Raw genomic sequence first — 15,832 nt, 5'->3', positions numbered from 1 at the left:
AAGGCTTTTGACATGGTCCCACATGGTAGGCTAGTCCAGATAGTGAGAGCACTTGGGATCCAGGGTTAGCTAGCCAACTGAATGCAAAATTGGCTTTGAGGAAGGAGTCAGTGAAGGGTTAATTCTCAGATTGGAGGCCTCTGACCAGTGTGCTGCAGGGATTGGTGCTGGATCCCCTGTTGTTTGTCATATATATTAATGATTTGGATGAAAATGTAAGTGGCATGGTTAGTAATTTTGTGGATTGTCCCAAAATTGGTGAGAAAGGTTGTTCAGGGTTACAACAGGATCTAGATTCAGTGGGAAAGCGGGTAAAGGAATAGCAGATTGAACTTAACTCAGACAAGTGTGAAGTAATGCATTTTAGGAAGTTAGACCGGGTAGGACTTGCATAGTAAATGACAGGGCCCTGGAGAAAGAGACCTGCAGGTAGAGATGGCTAGTCCCCTGAAAGTGGCAATACTGGTAGACATGGTGAAGAAGGTGTAGAGCATGCTTGCCTTCATCAGACAGGGCACTGAGTACAAGAGTTGGGACATCGTGTTACAGCTGCATAGGACATTAATGAGATTGCATCTGAAATATCGTGTGCGGTTCTGGTTGCCACACTATAGGAAGGATAGTAATTAAGCTAACGGGAGCAGAAAAGATTCATAAGGATGTAGTTGGGACTAGAGGGCTCGAGTCATAAAGAGAGATTGGTTAGGCTAGGACTGTTTTCCCTGAAGCATAGGAGGCTGAAGCGTAACCTTATACAGGTTTATATTATCATGAGGGCCATAGATAATGTGGATGGTCACATGTCTTTCTTCCAGAGTAGGGGAGTCTAAAACTAGAGGGCACAGATTTAAGGTGAGGGGGAAAGATTTAATGGGGACCTGAGGGGCAAGAGGGAGGTGGGTATATGGAATGAGCTGTCAGAGGAGGTGGTAGAGGCTGATAATTACAATGTTTATGGATTGGAAAGATTTAGAGATATGAGCCAAACAAAGGTAAATGGGACTAGATCAGGAAGGCACCTTGGTTGACAGAGATGTGTTGGGTCAAGGGGCCTGTTCCCGTGTTGTATAACTCTATGACTCTAAATACTGTGTAGTTAGAAAATCAAGAGATCAGAAATAGATCCAAATGTCAACAGACAGGACATCCTGCTTAATGTTACGTTTGGTATCAGCACAATACGTACAGCGGGAAATGCCTCTGCCACGACCCCTCCCCCGGCCTCGTCCTCGTCCTCGCCCCCTGAAACCCCCCCGGATTGTTCCACCCTCGCTTTTGACACTGGATATCTCATCGCGGTCTTCCCGCCAATACCGTGAGTCGTGCTTCTCCTCACGATGGTAACCTGGAAAGACAGAAAGCGAGAGATGGAGTGACAATCACAGTGTAACACACACCGAATACCAGCCAAAAACCACATAAATCCAGCATTATTCTCATGTGAGTTTTAATCCCTGGAATATTCTTGAATTGATGTAACAAACATCACTCCAGCACACTTTTTAACACTTTTTAACTGTTTCTATTAGTCGGGAAGAGTGGGGGCTGGACTGCGCAGGTGCGGCACAGGCATTTTAAAAAGCAAACTGCCATATCCAGCGGGCAGCGTCGAAGCGGGCAGCTGAGTGAGAGGGAACAGAGTGGTCGGGCTTTGGTTTAAGGGGCTTCGGCATAAAGGGGCAAGCCAGGTGAGTAGCTGGTAGGTAGGTAAAGGTAAAAGTTTACCTGTTTTCTGTGATAAATATTTAAGTAGGAAAAACTAGGGGGAAAAAAAAAGAATTAATTCAGATGGAGGACAGGGTGGTGTGCTGCAGCTGTTTGATGTGGGACCTCGTGGACCTTCCTGCGGTCCACGATGGCCACATCTGCAGTAAGTGCTTGAGGCTGGAGGAACTTCGGCTCACAGTCGATGAGCTGGAGTTACAGCTTCAAACACTGCACAGCATCAGGGAGGGGGAGAGTTTTGTAGATACTGTACATAAGGAGACGGTCACCCCACTTAGAGCCGGTAATTCTGGAGTCCAGGAAGTAGATAGAAGGGTGACTGTCAGGGGAGGGAAAAGGAAAAAGAAAACAAACAGGCAGATAGAGCAGAGGACCCCGGAGGCTGTTCCCCTCAGTAACAGGTTTTCTGCTTTGGAGACTGTTCAGGGCGATGACCTGCCGGGGCCTAGCAGCAGTAGCCAGGTCTGTGGCACTGGGACCGGTCCTGCTGCTCAGAAGGGAAGGGAGGAGAAGAGGAAGGCAGTAGTGATAGGGGACTCGATAGTCAGGGGAACAGATAGGAGGTTCTGTGACAGTGAGCATGAATCCCGGATGGTGTGTTGCCTCCCAGGTGCCAGGGTCCAGGATGTCACTGATCGGGTCCACAGGATTCTTGAGCGGGAGGGAGAACAGCCAGAAGTCGTGCTTCATGTTGGTACCAACGACATAGGTGGAAAGAGGGATGAGGTCCTGAAAAGTGAGTTTAGCGAGTTAGGCAGAAGGCTGAAGAACAGGACCTCAAGGGTAGCGATCTCGGGATTGCTGCCAGTGCCACGCGATAGTGAAGGTAGGAATAGGAGGAGATGGCAGATAAATACGTGGCTGAGAAGTTGGTGCAGGAGGGAGGGTTTAGATTTTTGGATCACTGGGATCTCTTCTGGGGAAGGTAGGACCTGTAAAGAGAGGACGGGTTACACCCGAACCTGAGGGGGGCCAATATCCTTGCGGCCAGGTTTGCTAGGGTGGTTCGGGAGGGTTTAAATTAGATTGCGAGGGGGAAGGGAACTGGAGGAGTAGGTCAGAGGAAGAAGGGGATGGGGAAAAGTCAGATCTGACAGGTAGAGAGGCTTTGAGGAAGGAGAAGCAGAGTACAGGCTACAAAAGTAGTAAGGTGGTTGGGCTAAAGTGCATTTACTTGAATGTGAGAAGCATCAGGAATAATGGAGATGAACTGAGAGCTTGGATAAGTACATGGGACTATGATATTGTGGCTATTAAAGAGACATGGCTGACATCGGGGCAGGATGGATATTGAATATTCCTGGTTTTCAGTGTTTTAAAAGGGATAGGGAGGGGAGGAGAAGAGGAGGAAGGGTGGCGATACTGGTCAGGGACACAGTTACAGCTGCAGAAAGGGTAGATAATGTAGAAGGATCCTCTCTAAAGTCAATATGGGTGGAAGTTAGGAATAAGAAAGGGGCAGTTACCCTCCTGGGAGTATTCTATAGGCCCCCCGGTAGCAGTAGGGATACTGAGGAGCAGATTGGGAGGCAGTTTTTGGAGAGATGTGAAAATAACAGGGTTATCATAATGGGAGACCTCAACTATCCAAATATCGATTGACACCTACTTAGTGCCAAAGGTTCAGATGGGGTGCAGTTTGTTAAGTCTGTCCAGGATGGATTCCTGATGCAGTATGTTGACAGGCCGACTAGAGGGAATGCCATATTAGTTCTAGTTTTAGGTAATAAACAGGGTCAGGTGACAGATCTGTCGGTGGGTGAGCATTTGGGGGACAGTAACCATTGCTCCATAACCTTTAGAATTGTCATGGACAGGGATAGGAGCAAGGCTGACAGGAAGATATTTAACTGGGGGAAGGCGAATTATGCGGCTATAAGGCGAGAACTTGAGAGTGTAAATTGGGGTGACATTTTTGAAGGGAAATGTACTATGGAGATGTGGTCAATGTTCAGGGATCTTTTGCAGGATGTTAGGGATAAATTTGTCCCAGTGAGGCGGAGAAGGAATGGCAGGCTGAAGGAACCGTGGATGACGAGAGAGGTGGAACAACTAGTTAGGAAGAAGAGGGCAGCATACATAAGGTGTAAGCAGCAACGATCGGACAGGGCTCGTGAGGAATATAGAGTAGCAAGGAAAGAGCTTAAGAAAGGGCTGAGGAGAGTTGTTAGAAAATATTAGGACAGATAAGTCCCCGGGGCTTGTCGGAATATTCCTCAGGCTGCTTCGCGAGGCGAGGGAGGAGATTGCTGAACCATTGGTTAGGATCTTTGAGTCCTCGTTGTCCACGAGGATGGTACCGGAGGATTGGAGGGTGGCGAATGTTGTCCCCTTATTCAAAAAAGGTAGTAGGGATAGTCCAGAGAATTACAGACCAGTGAGCCTTATGTCTGTGGTGGGTAAACTGTTGGAAAGGATTCTAAGAGATAGGATCTATGAGCATTTGGAGAAACATGGACTGATTAGGGACAGCCAGCATGGCTTTGTGAAGGGAAGATCTTGCCTCACAAGCCCGATAGGGTTCTTTGAGGAGGTGACCAGGAAGATTGATGAGGGTAGTGCAGTGGATGTGGTCTACATGGGTATTAGTAAGGCATTTGACAAGATTCTGCATGGCAGGCTTCTTCAGAAGGTCAGAGGCCAAGGGATCTGGGGAAGCTTGGCTGTGTGGATTCAAAATTGGCTTGCCTGTAGAAAGCAGAGGCTTGTGGTGGAGGGAGTGCATTCGGATTGGAGGGCTGTGACTAGTGGTGTCCCACAAGGATCGGTTCTGGGACCTCTACTTTTTGTGATATTTATTAACGACTTAGATGAGGGGGTGGAAGGGTGAGTTAGCAAGTTTGCAGATGACACAAAGATTGGTGGTGTTGTGGATAGTGTGGAGGGCTGTCGAAGCTTGCAGAGGGATACTGATAGGATGCAGAGCTGGGCTGACAAATTGCAGATGGAGTTCAATCCAGAGAAGTGTGAGGTCGTACACTTTGGAAGGACAAACTCCAAGGCGGAGTACAAGGTAAATGGCAAGATTCTGGGAAGTGTAGAGGAGCAGAGGGATCTGGGGGTTCATATCCACAGATCATTGAAAGTTGCCTGGCAGGTGGATAGGGTAGTTAAGAAAGTTTATGGGATGTTAACTTTCATAAGTCAGGAGACGCGGTGATGATGCAGCTTTACAAAACTCTGGTTAGGCCACACTGTGTCCAGTTCTGGTCGCCTCATTATAGGAAGCATGTGGAGGCGTTGGAAAGGGTGCAGACGAGATTTGCCAGGATGCTGCCTGGATTAGAGAGTATGGATTATGAGAGACTAAAGGAGCTAGGGCTGTTCTCATTGGAGAGAAGAAAGATGAGGGGAGACATGATAGAGGTATACAAGATATTGAGAGGAATAGATATAGAGTGGACAGCCAGCGCCTCTTTCCCAGTGCGCCAATGCTCAAAACAAGAGGACGTGGCTTTAAGGTAATGGGTGGGAAGTTCAAGGGTGATGTCAGAGGGAGGTTTTTCACCCAGAGAGTGGTTGGTGCATGGAATGCGCTGCCTGGGGTGGTGGTGGAGGCTGATACATTGGACAAGTTCGAGAGATTGTTGGATAAGCATATGGAGGAATTTAAGTTAGAGGGATATGTGGGAGGAAGGGATTAGATAGTCTTAGGTGTGGTTTGAAGGGCGGCACAATATGGTGGGCCAAGGGGCCTGTATTGTGCCGTATTGTTCTTTGTTTCTTCTATGGTTCTTTTTCAACAGAAGACGATTGCCTGCTGCTGGGACACTCAGTGTTCAAGCAACTCCTTAGAGACTGTAATGCGACAGATTCTGCTACCCAGCTCAGTGCTAGGCGGACCTTCTACACCTCTCACATCTCACCCTTTGAGTCCCCACATGCATGTCACAACACCATTCAGCCCTTGCCATGTCCACATGCACATCAGAAATGTAATCTCTCAACAGCAGCAGCCCAGTCTCTGCTTGGGCTCCTCCTGACAACAACAGAGTCAATGCTGTAACCGTAAACATCAGTGGGACGAACCTTTGGAGTCATTCCTGTTGTTGACTGGTGGACGCAGAGGCTCATTCTGGGGCCGCAAGTTGCTGCGGGTCACCGGCTTCTCCTGTGTTCCCTCTGATTTTACATCCAATTGTAGTGGGACCCATTTTTGTTTGTACCCTGCATGCAAACAAGGAAAGCATCAATAAATCCATGTCAAGGTGCAGAATAGGCAGACTCCTAGCACAGTACATCATGAACAATTTGAGGAAATAACTTAAGCCTTAATACTCTGCCTGAGAGGGGATGAAACCAGATCCAATAGGAACTTTCAGAAGGGAAATGGATAAACGAAGGGGAAAATTGCAGAAACATCATGAGGGTGAGACCAATACCTGGCAGAGGCATGCTGGACTTAAAAGTAGAAAAGTCATCCTTCCAGTCATTAAGTATATTCACCAACTTTTACCCTGTCCAATTTCACCAACACCTCCTGTATTGTCACATGGGTAGCTGTACTTCTTTGCGTAAGAGGTACAAAATCTTTTCTAATACCGTAGCCATGCTCACTGCCCTACACGATGATCTTTCTGGTCTCTAGACAGATTTACTGTTCCTTTCTTATCTGTTACTGTGAGCTTACATAGAACACAGAACAGTACATCAGAGAACAGGCCCTTCGGTCCATGATGCCTGTGCTGACCATGATGCCAAGTTAAACTAATCCCATCTCCCTGCACATGGTCTACATCCCTCCATTCCTTGCCAGTTCACATGTCTGTCTAAATGCCTCTTAAACATTGCTATCATATCTGCTTCCACTACTTCTTCTGGTAGTGCACCTACCACACTCTTAAAAAAAAACTTGCCTCATTAAGCCTCTTTAAACTTACCTCTTATGCCTTCTAGTATTTGACATTTCTACCCTGGGAAAAAGACTATCTACCCCATCTATGCCTCTCACAATTTTATATACTTCCATCAGATGGCCCCTCAGCCTCCAACTCTCCAAGTCTGTCTAACCTCTTATAGCGAATACTCTCTAATCCAGGCAACATCTTGGTGAACCTCTTCTGCACCCTCTCCAAAGCCTCCACATCCTTCCTGTAGTGTGGTGACCAGAACTGCACACAGTACTCCAAATGTGGCCTAACCAAAGTTTTATACAACTGCAACATGACATCCGGCTTTTACACTCAACACCCTGACTGATGAAGGCAAGCATGCGATATGTCCTCTTTACTACCCTACTTACCGATGTTGCCACTTTCAGGGAGCTATGGATTTGCATCTCAATATCCCTCAGAACATCAACATCCTATGGTCCTGCCATTTACTGAATACTTTCCTCTCGCATTTGACCTCCAAAGTGCAACACCTCACACTTGTCTGGATTATACTCCATCTGCCATTTCTCTGCCCATATTTCCAACTGGTCTATATCCTGTTGAATTTTTTAAACAACCTTCCTCACTATCCACAACTCCCATCAATTTTTATGTCACCTGCAAACTTACTGATCAACCCACTTACATTTTCATCCAAATCACTGGTCACAGCCCTCCTTCCGAATAACACCCCTCCACCACTACCCTTTGTCTTCAATGGCCAAGCCAATTTTGAATCGAATCTACCAAGTCTCCATGTCTTAATACCACGCCTTGTCGAATCAGCCTTGTCGAAAGCCTCACTAAGGTCTTATAAAAGGCCTTTAAATTTTCACTCTGACCAAATTAGCTTGACCTCTTCACTGAAAGAGGTTGATTCCAGCTCCCTTAAGATTCATCCAATCCACTTTGAACTGCTCTCTCCTGTCACTGGACCAATTCTAATGGCTAAGAAAGCTGATATCCTCTCCAATGCATTAAGTCTCTTGCCAAAGATTAACGGTTTTATCCAACTATTCTGATAATGACCAGCCCTTGGCGTTGCGAGTAATCCAAATTACCAATGTTTTCATTTCCTTCCATCACTCGCAAGGCCCACATTCATCACCCATTTCTCATTGTTGCTGAGAAGTGTGTGGTGCCTTCTGTGACTGCTGGAGACTGTGTGGTACGTTTTACTTTTCAATCTTCCTCCCGAGTTCCTGAATCCCTGATCTCAACCTTTTGCTCCCCTCACCACTCCCTCAACCTACAAACTCTCCCAGTTCTGACAAAGGGTCTTGGACTGACACATTGACAGTTTCTCTCACAGTTCCTGCCTGACCTGCTGAGAGCTTCCAGCATTTTCTGTTTTTGTCACCCAGCACAGTACTCTGCACACTCTGTGATGTCCTTTGCATGGGGTCACAGAGGCATCAGACCACCTGGACACTGCAGTTAACCTGCTTTTAGTGATACTGAATGAGCGATAAATATAGTCTGAAGAACAAGAGTGATAACTCCCTGTTCTTTAAGACAGTGTTGTAGAAGTTTATACCTTCACCTGAGAGCAGATGTGACCTCTAACATTTCTTCAGAAAGACAGCATCTCTAACACTCCCTGCAGGAGAGTCACTTCCAGTCACTAACTCCGACTCGAGCAAGAATACTATTGGAAGAGACTTGTACTGTCTCTTTCTTGAGATAAGAAATCTGGTTTCTGCTTAAGACATCATGGGTATAGAAAACTGCCACCAAATCACTTATCTGTGCTATATCAAATTATGTGACAGTTGAACCAGGCAGAACCACACCATTCCAGCTCTCTGCCTCTGAAACATGTTTCTCATACACATCCTAATTCCCCAAAACTACATGGATCACTGCTGCCTTTCTGTAGACACACAGTGAAAAGCAAAAGTAATAGGTGCTGGAAATCCAAAATAAAAAAGGAAAGTGCTGGAAATGCTCAGCAGGTCAGGCAGCATCTGTGGTGACAGAAGCAATCTTCTAGGATGATGAATTCTCACCAGAATACAGAGATGGAACCGCATGCTTTGTGTGCACCACTGTCAAATCACAAACTCCTCCAATTTAAATCAAAGAGATACCTTTCCTCTTCTGTGTAGATTTCTGAGAATCCTCATCGGCGCTCCGCTCCTCTGGTGATTCGTCAGACTTGGTTCGCTGGTTCTCTTTGCTCTCACTGCTGTCGCATTTCTCAGGCCGTTCCTTTCTTGTGAGTGGCTTTTTGTTCTGTTGTGGTTTACTGTTTTGTGGATGCTAGAACACAATGATGTTGGGATGATTTACAAGTACCTATGTGCCTTTTCTCCCATCACCGATCTACATCCTTCCCAGCTCCTGAGGAGTTGCTGAGGTTTGGTTTCCACATTGATCCTTGGTGGCTCATTCTTAGCCAAGCCCCCCTTTCAGAACTATGACAATCTTGCTTGAACCTGAAATGCACCCAGTAGCAGAAAATGGTTGACATCACCCTCTCTGTTATTAACAACTAACTTTCCATTAGATGGAGTTAACTGAATCAAGCATGAATCATCTGTAGCAGTGATATTCACCATTTTCCAGCCCGAGCAATGACTCACCTCAGGTGTAATAACTGGCTCCCATGTCTGAAAAATAAGAACACAAGCACATTTAAAGAGCAGTTAATGAATACAAAAATACCTTGTGTAAACAGAGACACAGATTCTGCATATGCTGGAATCTGAAGCAAACAGAACACTCTTGAGCAAAAGCAATTCAACTTCACTTTTTGAAGTTGACATTCAGAATTTTGTTGCTATGATGATGATACGATTGCTTTAGAATAACTGGTGGCCTGAACAACAAAGAGAGAGACATAATCTCAAATGGGATCCCCATATCCAACCATCAAGGTGTGACCAATTATCTGAAAAACAGGATGTGACAGAGATACTAAAGGGATAATTCAAGTTATAGATAAAGTGAATTTCCACTGCCTGTTTCAAACACTTGAAATATTCTAAAGGCCTTCATAGCCTCTGCATGTTAAAAATGTAAAAATTATTGCAATAGAAAATGGTTAAGGCAATATACAGAATACTTGCCTTTATTGGCCAAAGCAGAGTATAAGGGCATAAGGATGACAGATCAGTATTAAACATTAACAATAGAATCATAGAGCATACAGCACAGTAGGAGGTGTAACATCTGTCCCTTCACCTCCTCCCTCACCACCATCCAGGGATCTAAACAGTCATTGCAGGTGAGGCAGAGGTTCACCTGTGTCTCTTCTGACCTGGTCTACTGCTTTCAGTGCTCACATCCTCCTCTACATTGGTAAAACCAAGCATAGATGAGGCAACCATTTTGCAGAACACCTGCACTCTGTCCTCAATGGTCATCTTCATTCTCTGCAGATTCATGTGCCTATCTAAGAGCCTCTTAACTGCCTATATTGTACTTGCTTCCATTATCACCCCTGGCAGTGCATTTCAGGTTCCCAGCACTCTTTGCATAAAAAACTTGCCCTGCACATCTCCTTTGAACACCCCCTCTCACCTTAAATGCATAACCTCAAAAGTATTAGATATTTCAACCATGGGAAAAAGATACCAGCTGTCTACTCTATCTATGCCTCTCATAATTTTATAAACCACCATCAGGTCTCCCCTCAGCCTCCACCGCTCCAGAGAAAACAACCTAAGTTTGTCCAACCTCTCCTTATAGCACATGTCCTCTAATCCAGGCAGCGTCCTGGGGAACCTCCTCTGCACCCTCTCCAAAGCCTTTAATCGTTCCTGTAATGGGGCAACCAGAATTGAATGCAATATTCCAGATGCAGCCTAACCAGCTGCAACATAACTTCGACTCTTGAACTCAATGCCTCGACTAATAACAGCAAGCATGCCATACGCCTTCTTTACCGCCCTCCAACCAGACACTCTCCGGGGCAGGCACAGTAGTGTAGCAGTTAGCGTAATGCTATTACAGCGCCAGTAACCCGGGTTCAATTCCCGCCGCTGTCTGTAAGGAGTTTGTACATTCTCCCCGTGTCTGTGTGGGTTTCCTCCAGGTGCTCCGGTTTCCTCCCACATTCCAAAGGCATATGGGTTAGGAAATTGTGGGCATGCTATTTTGGCATCGGAAGCGTGGCGACACTTGTGGGCTGTCCCCAGAACACTCTACACAAAAGATGCATTTCACTGTGTGTTTTGATGTACAGGTGACTAATAAAGATATCTCATCCATAGACTTCGACCCAAGATCCCTCTGTACATCAATGCTGTTAAGGGTCCTGCCATTAACTGTAGACTGTCCCTTTATATTTGATCTCCCAAAGTACAACACCTCAGACTTGCCCGGATTAAACTCCAACTGCCACTTCTCTGTCCATACCTTCAAATGATCAATATCTTGCTGAATCCTTTGGCAATCTTCTACACTATCCACAACGCCACCAATCTTTCTGTCATCAACAAACTTACTAACCCACCCATCCATATTTTCATCCAAGTCATGGACTTGGATTTTCTAAGCCCTTTGTTCACCGTTCTCCATCCCCTCCCTCCACCTGGTTCAATCTGCCCATCATCCCTCCCCATCGGGTTCCACCTGTCACCTACCACCCTCTATCCCCCCATTGCCTTGCATAGTATATAGAAACAATCTTTCCTCTTCCCTCTCAGTCCCGATTCAGGGTCTCAACCCGAAACGTCGACTTTTGCCTCCACAAATGCTGATTGACCTGCTGAGTTCTTCCAGTGTTCCATTTTACATCCCAGTTATAAGATGTTGTTTCACCCCAGAAGCTGCTTCTAATCCCTCACTCCCAGGTCCTGACTTACACTATTCAAATCCACTTTCCCCCCAAACTCAAGGGCTAATTTTATCTTTTTCCATGACTACCTTCAACATACATAGAACACTACAGCACAGTACATGCCCTTCGGCCCACGATGTTGTGCCGACATTTTATCCTGCTCTAAGATCTAGCTAACCCTTCCCTCCCACATAGCCCCCTATTTTTCTATCATTCATGTGCCTATCTAAGAGTCTCTTAAATGTCCCTAATGTATCTGCCCCCACAACCTCTGCAGGCAGTGTGTTCCACGCACCCACCACTCTCTGTGTAAAAAAGACTTACCCCTGACACCCCCCTTACACCTTCCTCCAATCACCTTAAAATTATGTCCCCTTGTGTTAGCCATTGTCGCCCTGGAAAAGTCTCTGACTGTCCATTCGATCTATGGCTCTTATCATCTTGTATAACTCTTATCGTCACCTCTCATCCTTCTCTCCAAAGAGAAAAGCCCTAGCTTGCTCAACCTATCCTCTTAAGACATGCTCTCCAATCCAGGCAACATCCTGGTAAATCTCCTCTGCACCCTCTCTAAAGCTTCCACAACCTTCCTATAATGAGGTGACCAGAACTGAACATAATACTCCAGGTGTGGTCTAACCAGAGTTCTATAGAGCTGCAACATCTCCTCTCAGCTCTTGAACTCAATACACCGACTAATGAAGGCCAACACTCCATATGCCTTCTTAACAACCCTATTGACCTGCGCAGCAACCTTGAGGGATCTATGGACGTGGACCCCAAGATCCCTCTGTTCTTCCACACTGCTAAGAGTCCTGTCATTGACCTTGCATTCTGCCTTCAAATTGGATCTCCCGAAGGGTATCACTTCACAATTATCTGGGTTGAACTTCATCTGCCACTTCTCAGCCCAGCTCTGCATCCTATCAATGTCCTAATGTAAGCTACAGCAACCTTCTACACTATCCACAACACCACCAACCTTCGTGTCGTCTGCAAACTTACTAACCCACCCTTCCACATCCTCAACCAAGTCATTTATAAAAATCACAAAGAGCAGAGGTCCCAGAACAGATCCCTGCGGAACACCACTGGTCACCGACCTCCAGGCAGAATATGCTCCATCTACCACCACCCTCTGTCTTCTATGGGCGAGCCAATTCTGAATCCACACAGCCAAGTTTCCCTGGATCCCATACCAACTGAATTTCTGAATGAGCCTTCCATGAGGAACCTTATCAAATGCCTTACTAAAATCCATGTACACCACATCCACTGCTCTACCTTCATCAATGTGCTTTGTCACATCCTCAAAGAATTCAATCAGGCTCATGAGGCATGACTTGCCCCTCACAAAGCCATGCTGACTGTCCCTAATCAGCCTATGCTTTTCTAAATGCCCATAAATCCTGTCTCTAAGAATTTTCTCCAGTATTTTGCCCACCACTGAAGTAAGACTCACCGGTCTGTAATTCCCAGGGTTATCCCTACTCCCTTTCTTAAACAAAGGAACAACATTTGCCACCCTCCAATTATCTGGCACTACTCCTGTGGCCAGTGAGGACGCGAAGATCATCGCCAAAGGCGCAGCAATCTCTTCCCTCGCTTCCCGTAATAACCTTGGATATATCCCATCCGGCCCCGGTGACTTATCTATCCTAATGTTTTTCAATAGTTCCAGCACATCCTCTTTCCTCATAACGACATGCCCTCGCGTATCAGTCTGTTGTACACCATTCTCACAAACTTACTTACGTAATTAGTTACGAACGTACTTACCCACCCTCTAAATTCATCAGCCTTGTTCCTGATACTTCTCACATTAAAGTAGACACACTTCAGCCCATCCAACTGACTGCAATTTTGCCCTTTCAACTGCCTATCCGTCCTCACAGTCTTTCTCCACTCTGCATCTACTTGTACACTAAATGAACCAAGCTCTGACCTATCACTTGTGTTCCTATCCCCCTGCCAAACTAGTTTAAACCCTCCCCAACAGTTCTAGCAAACCTGCCTGCCAGAATATTGGCACCCCCCTCCCCTCCAGTTCAGATGTAACCTGTCCCTTTTGTACAGGTCGTACCTTCCCCAGAAGAGATCCCAATGATAAACAAATCTGAAAGCCTGCCCCCACAATAATTTCTCAGCCACGAGTTCATCTGCCAAATCATCCTATTCTTGCCCTCACTGGCACATGGTACAGGCAGCAATCCAGAGATCACTACCCTTGAGGAATTACCCTATATTCCCTCTTCAGGACCTCATCACTTTTCCTACCTATGTCATTGGTACCAATATGTACCACAACCTCTGGCTGTTCACCACACCAGCCCCCCCGCCCCTTCAGAATGCTGTGGACCTGATCTGAGACGCCCCTGAATCTGGCACTGGGGAGGCAACATACCATCCATGAGTCTCCTTCACGTCCACAGAGTCTCCTGTCTGCCCCCCCATTACTATGGAATTCCCTATCACTACTGCTCTCCTCTTCTCCCCTCTTCCCTTCTGCAGCACACAACCAGGCTCAGTGCCAGAGACTTGGTCACTGCGGCTTTCTCCTGGTAGGTTGTCCCCTCCAACAGTATCCAAAGCAGTGTACCTGTTATAGAGGGGAACGGCCACAGGGGTACTACCTGCTTACTCTCTGTCCTTCTCCTGACAGTCACGCAGCTACCTGCCTCCTGCAGCTTCGGAGTGACTGCCTCCCTGTAGCTCTTGTCTATGTACTCCTCAGTATCCCGTAGGAGTTTGTTAGGTGTGTACAGGAAAGATTCCTGACACAGTATTTGGACGTGCTGACTAGGGGAGCGGCCATACTGGACCTGGTATTAGGCAATGAGCCTGATCAGGTTTCAGATCTCTCGGTGGGAGAGCATTTTGGAGACAGTGACCATAACTCTTTGACCTTTACCATGGAAAGGGATAGGAGCAGACAATATGGGAGGGTATTTAATTGGGGGAGGGGGAAATTATGATGCTATTAGGCAGGAACATGGGAGTGGATGTTCTTGGGGAAGTGCACAACGGAATTGTGGAGGTTGTTTAGGGAGTACTTGCATGGGGTTCTGGATAGGTATGTCCCATTGAGGCAGGGTAAGGATGGTAAAGTGAAGGAACCATGGCTGACAAGAGACGTAGAACATCTTGTCAAGAAGAAGAAAGAAGCTTACCTAAGGATTAGAAAGCAAGGATAAGACAGGGCTCTGGAGAGTTACAAGGTAGACAGCTTAATAAAGGAGATCTAGAAGGGAGCATGAGAAGGCCCTGGCGAGTACGATTAAGGAAAACCCCAAGGCATTCTGGACGTATGTGAAGAATAGGAGGATGACAAGGGTGAGGGTAGGACCAATCAGGGATAAAAAGAGGAAACATGTGCCTGGAATCGGAAGAGGTAACGGAGGTCCTTAATGAATATTTTGCTTCAGTATTCACCAGTGAGAGAGACCTTGACGTTTGTGAGGATGGCATACGACAGACTGATATGCTAGGGCATGTCAACGTGAAGAAAGGGGATGTGCTGGAACTATTGAAAAAAATTAGGATAGATAAGCCACCGGGGCCGGACGGGATATATCCAAGGTTATTACGAGAAGCAAGAGAAGAGATTGCTATGCCTTTGGCGATGATCTTTGCACCCTCACTGGCCACAGGAGTAGTGTCAGATGATTGGAGCGTGGCAAATGTTGCTCCTTTGTTCAAGAATGGGAATTACAGACCAGTGAGTCTTACTTCAGCGGTGGGCAAGTTACTGGAGAAGATTCTTAGAGACAGGATTTATGGGCATTTAGAAAAGCATAGGCTGATTAGGGACAGTCAGCATGGCTTCGTGAGGGGCAAGTTGTGCCTCACAAGCCTGACTGAATTCTTTGAGGATGTGACAAAGCACGTTGATGAAAGTAGAGCAGTGGATGTGGTGTACATGGATTTTAGTAAGGCATTTGATAAGGTTCCTCATGGAAGGCTCATTCAGAAATTCAGTTGGTATGGGATCCAGGGAAACTTGGCTGTGTGGATTCAGAATTGGCTCGCCCATAGAAGACAGAGGGTGGTGGTAGATGGAGCATATTCTGCCTGGAGGTCAGTGACCAGTGGTGTTCCGCAGGGATCTGTTCTGAGACCCCTGCTCTTTGTGATTTTTATAAGTGACTTGGTTGAGGATGTGGAAGGGTGTGTTGGTAAGTTTGCAGACGACACGATGGTTGATGGTGTTGTGGATAGTGTAGAAGGTTGCTGTAGGTTACAACAGGACATTGATAGGATGCAGAGCTGGGCTGAGAAGTGGCAGATGGAGTTCAACCCAGAAAAGTGTGAAGTGATACACTTTGGAAGAGCGAATTTGAAGGCAGAATACAAGGTTAATGGCAGGACTCTTAGCATTGTGGAGGAAAAGAGGGATCTTGGGGTCCACGTCCATAGATCCCTCAAGGTTGCTGCGCAGGCTGACAGG

The 15,832-nt window shown here is 46.4% G+C and overlaps 1 protein-coding gene across 4 annotated transcripts in view; it reads right to left on the bottom strand.

The window, feature by feature from the left end:
• The window catches only part of LOC127570067 (la-related protein 1-like), a 210,005-nt gene that overhangs the window by 82,417 nt on the left and 111,756 nt on the right, over positions 1–15,832 (bottom strand). For all 4 annotated transcript variants that reach the window (XM_052015316.1, XM_052015317.1, XM_052015318.1 and 1 more), the window contains 4 exons: positions 9,185–9,211; positions 8,690–8,861; positions 5,755–5,892; positions 1,187–1,345 (listed from right to left, as the gene is read on the bottom strand). In XM_052015316.1, the coding sequence (XP_051871276.1) occupies positions 1,187–1,345; positions 5,755–5,892; positions 8,690–8,861; positions 9,185–9,211 (496 nt within the window). The remainder of the gene's footprint in view (positions 1–1,186; positions 1,346–5,754; positions 5,893–8,689; positions 8,862–9,184; positions 9,212–15,832) is intronic.

This window comes from Pristis pectinata, chromosome 4 (genome assembly GCF_009764475.1).
Source record: "Pristis pectinata isolate sPriPec2 chromosome 4, sPriPec2.1.pri, whole genome shotgun sequence".
NCBI classification, from domain to species: domain Eukaryota; kingdom Metazoa; phylum Chordata; class Chondrichthyes; order Rhinopristiformes; family Pristidae; genus Pristis; species Pristis pectinata.
Note: the sequence above shows the minus strand (reverse complement) of the source record. Positions and strands in the feature narration are given on the sequence as shown.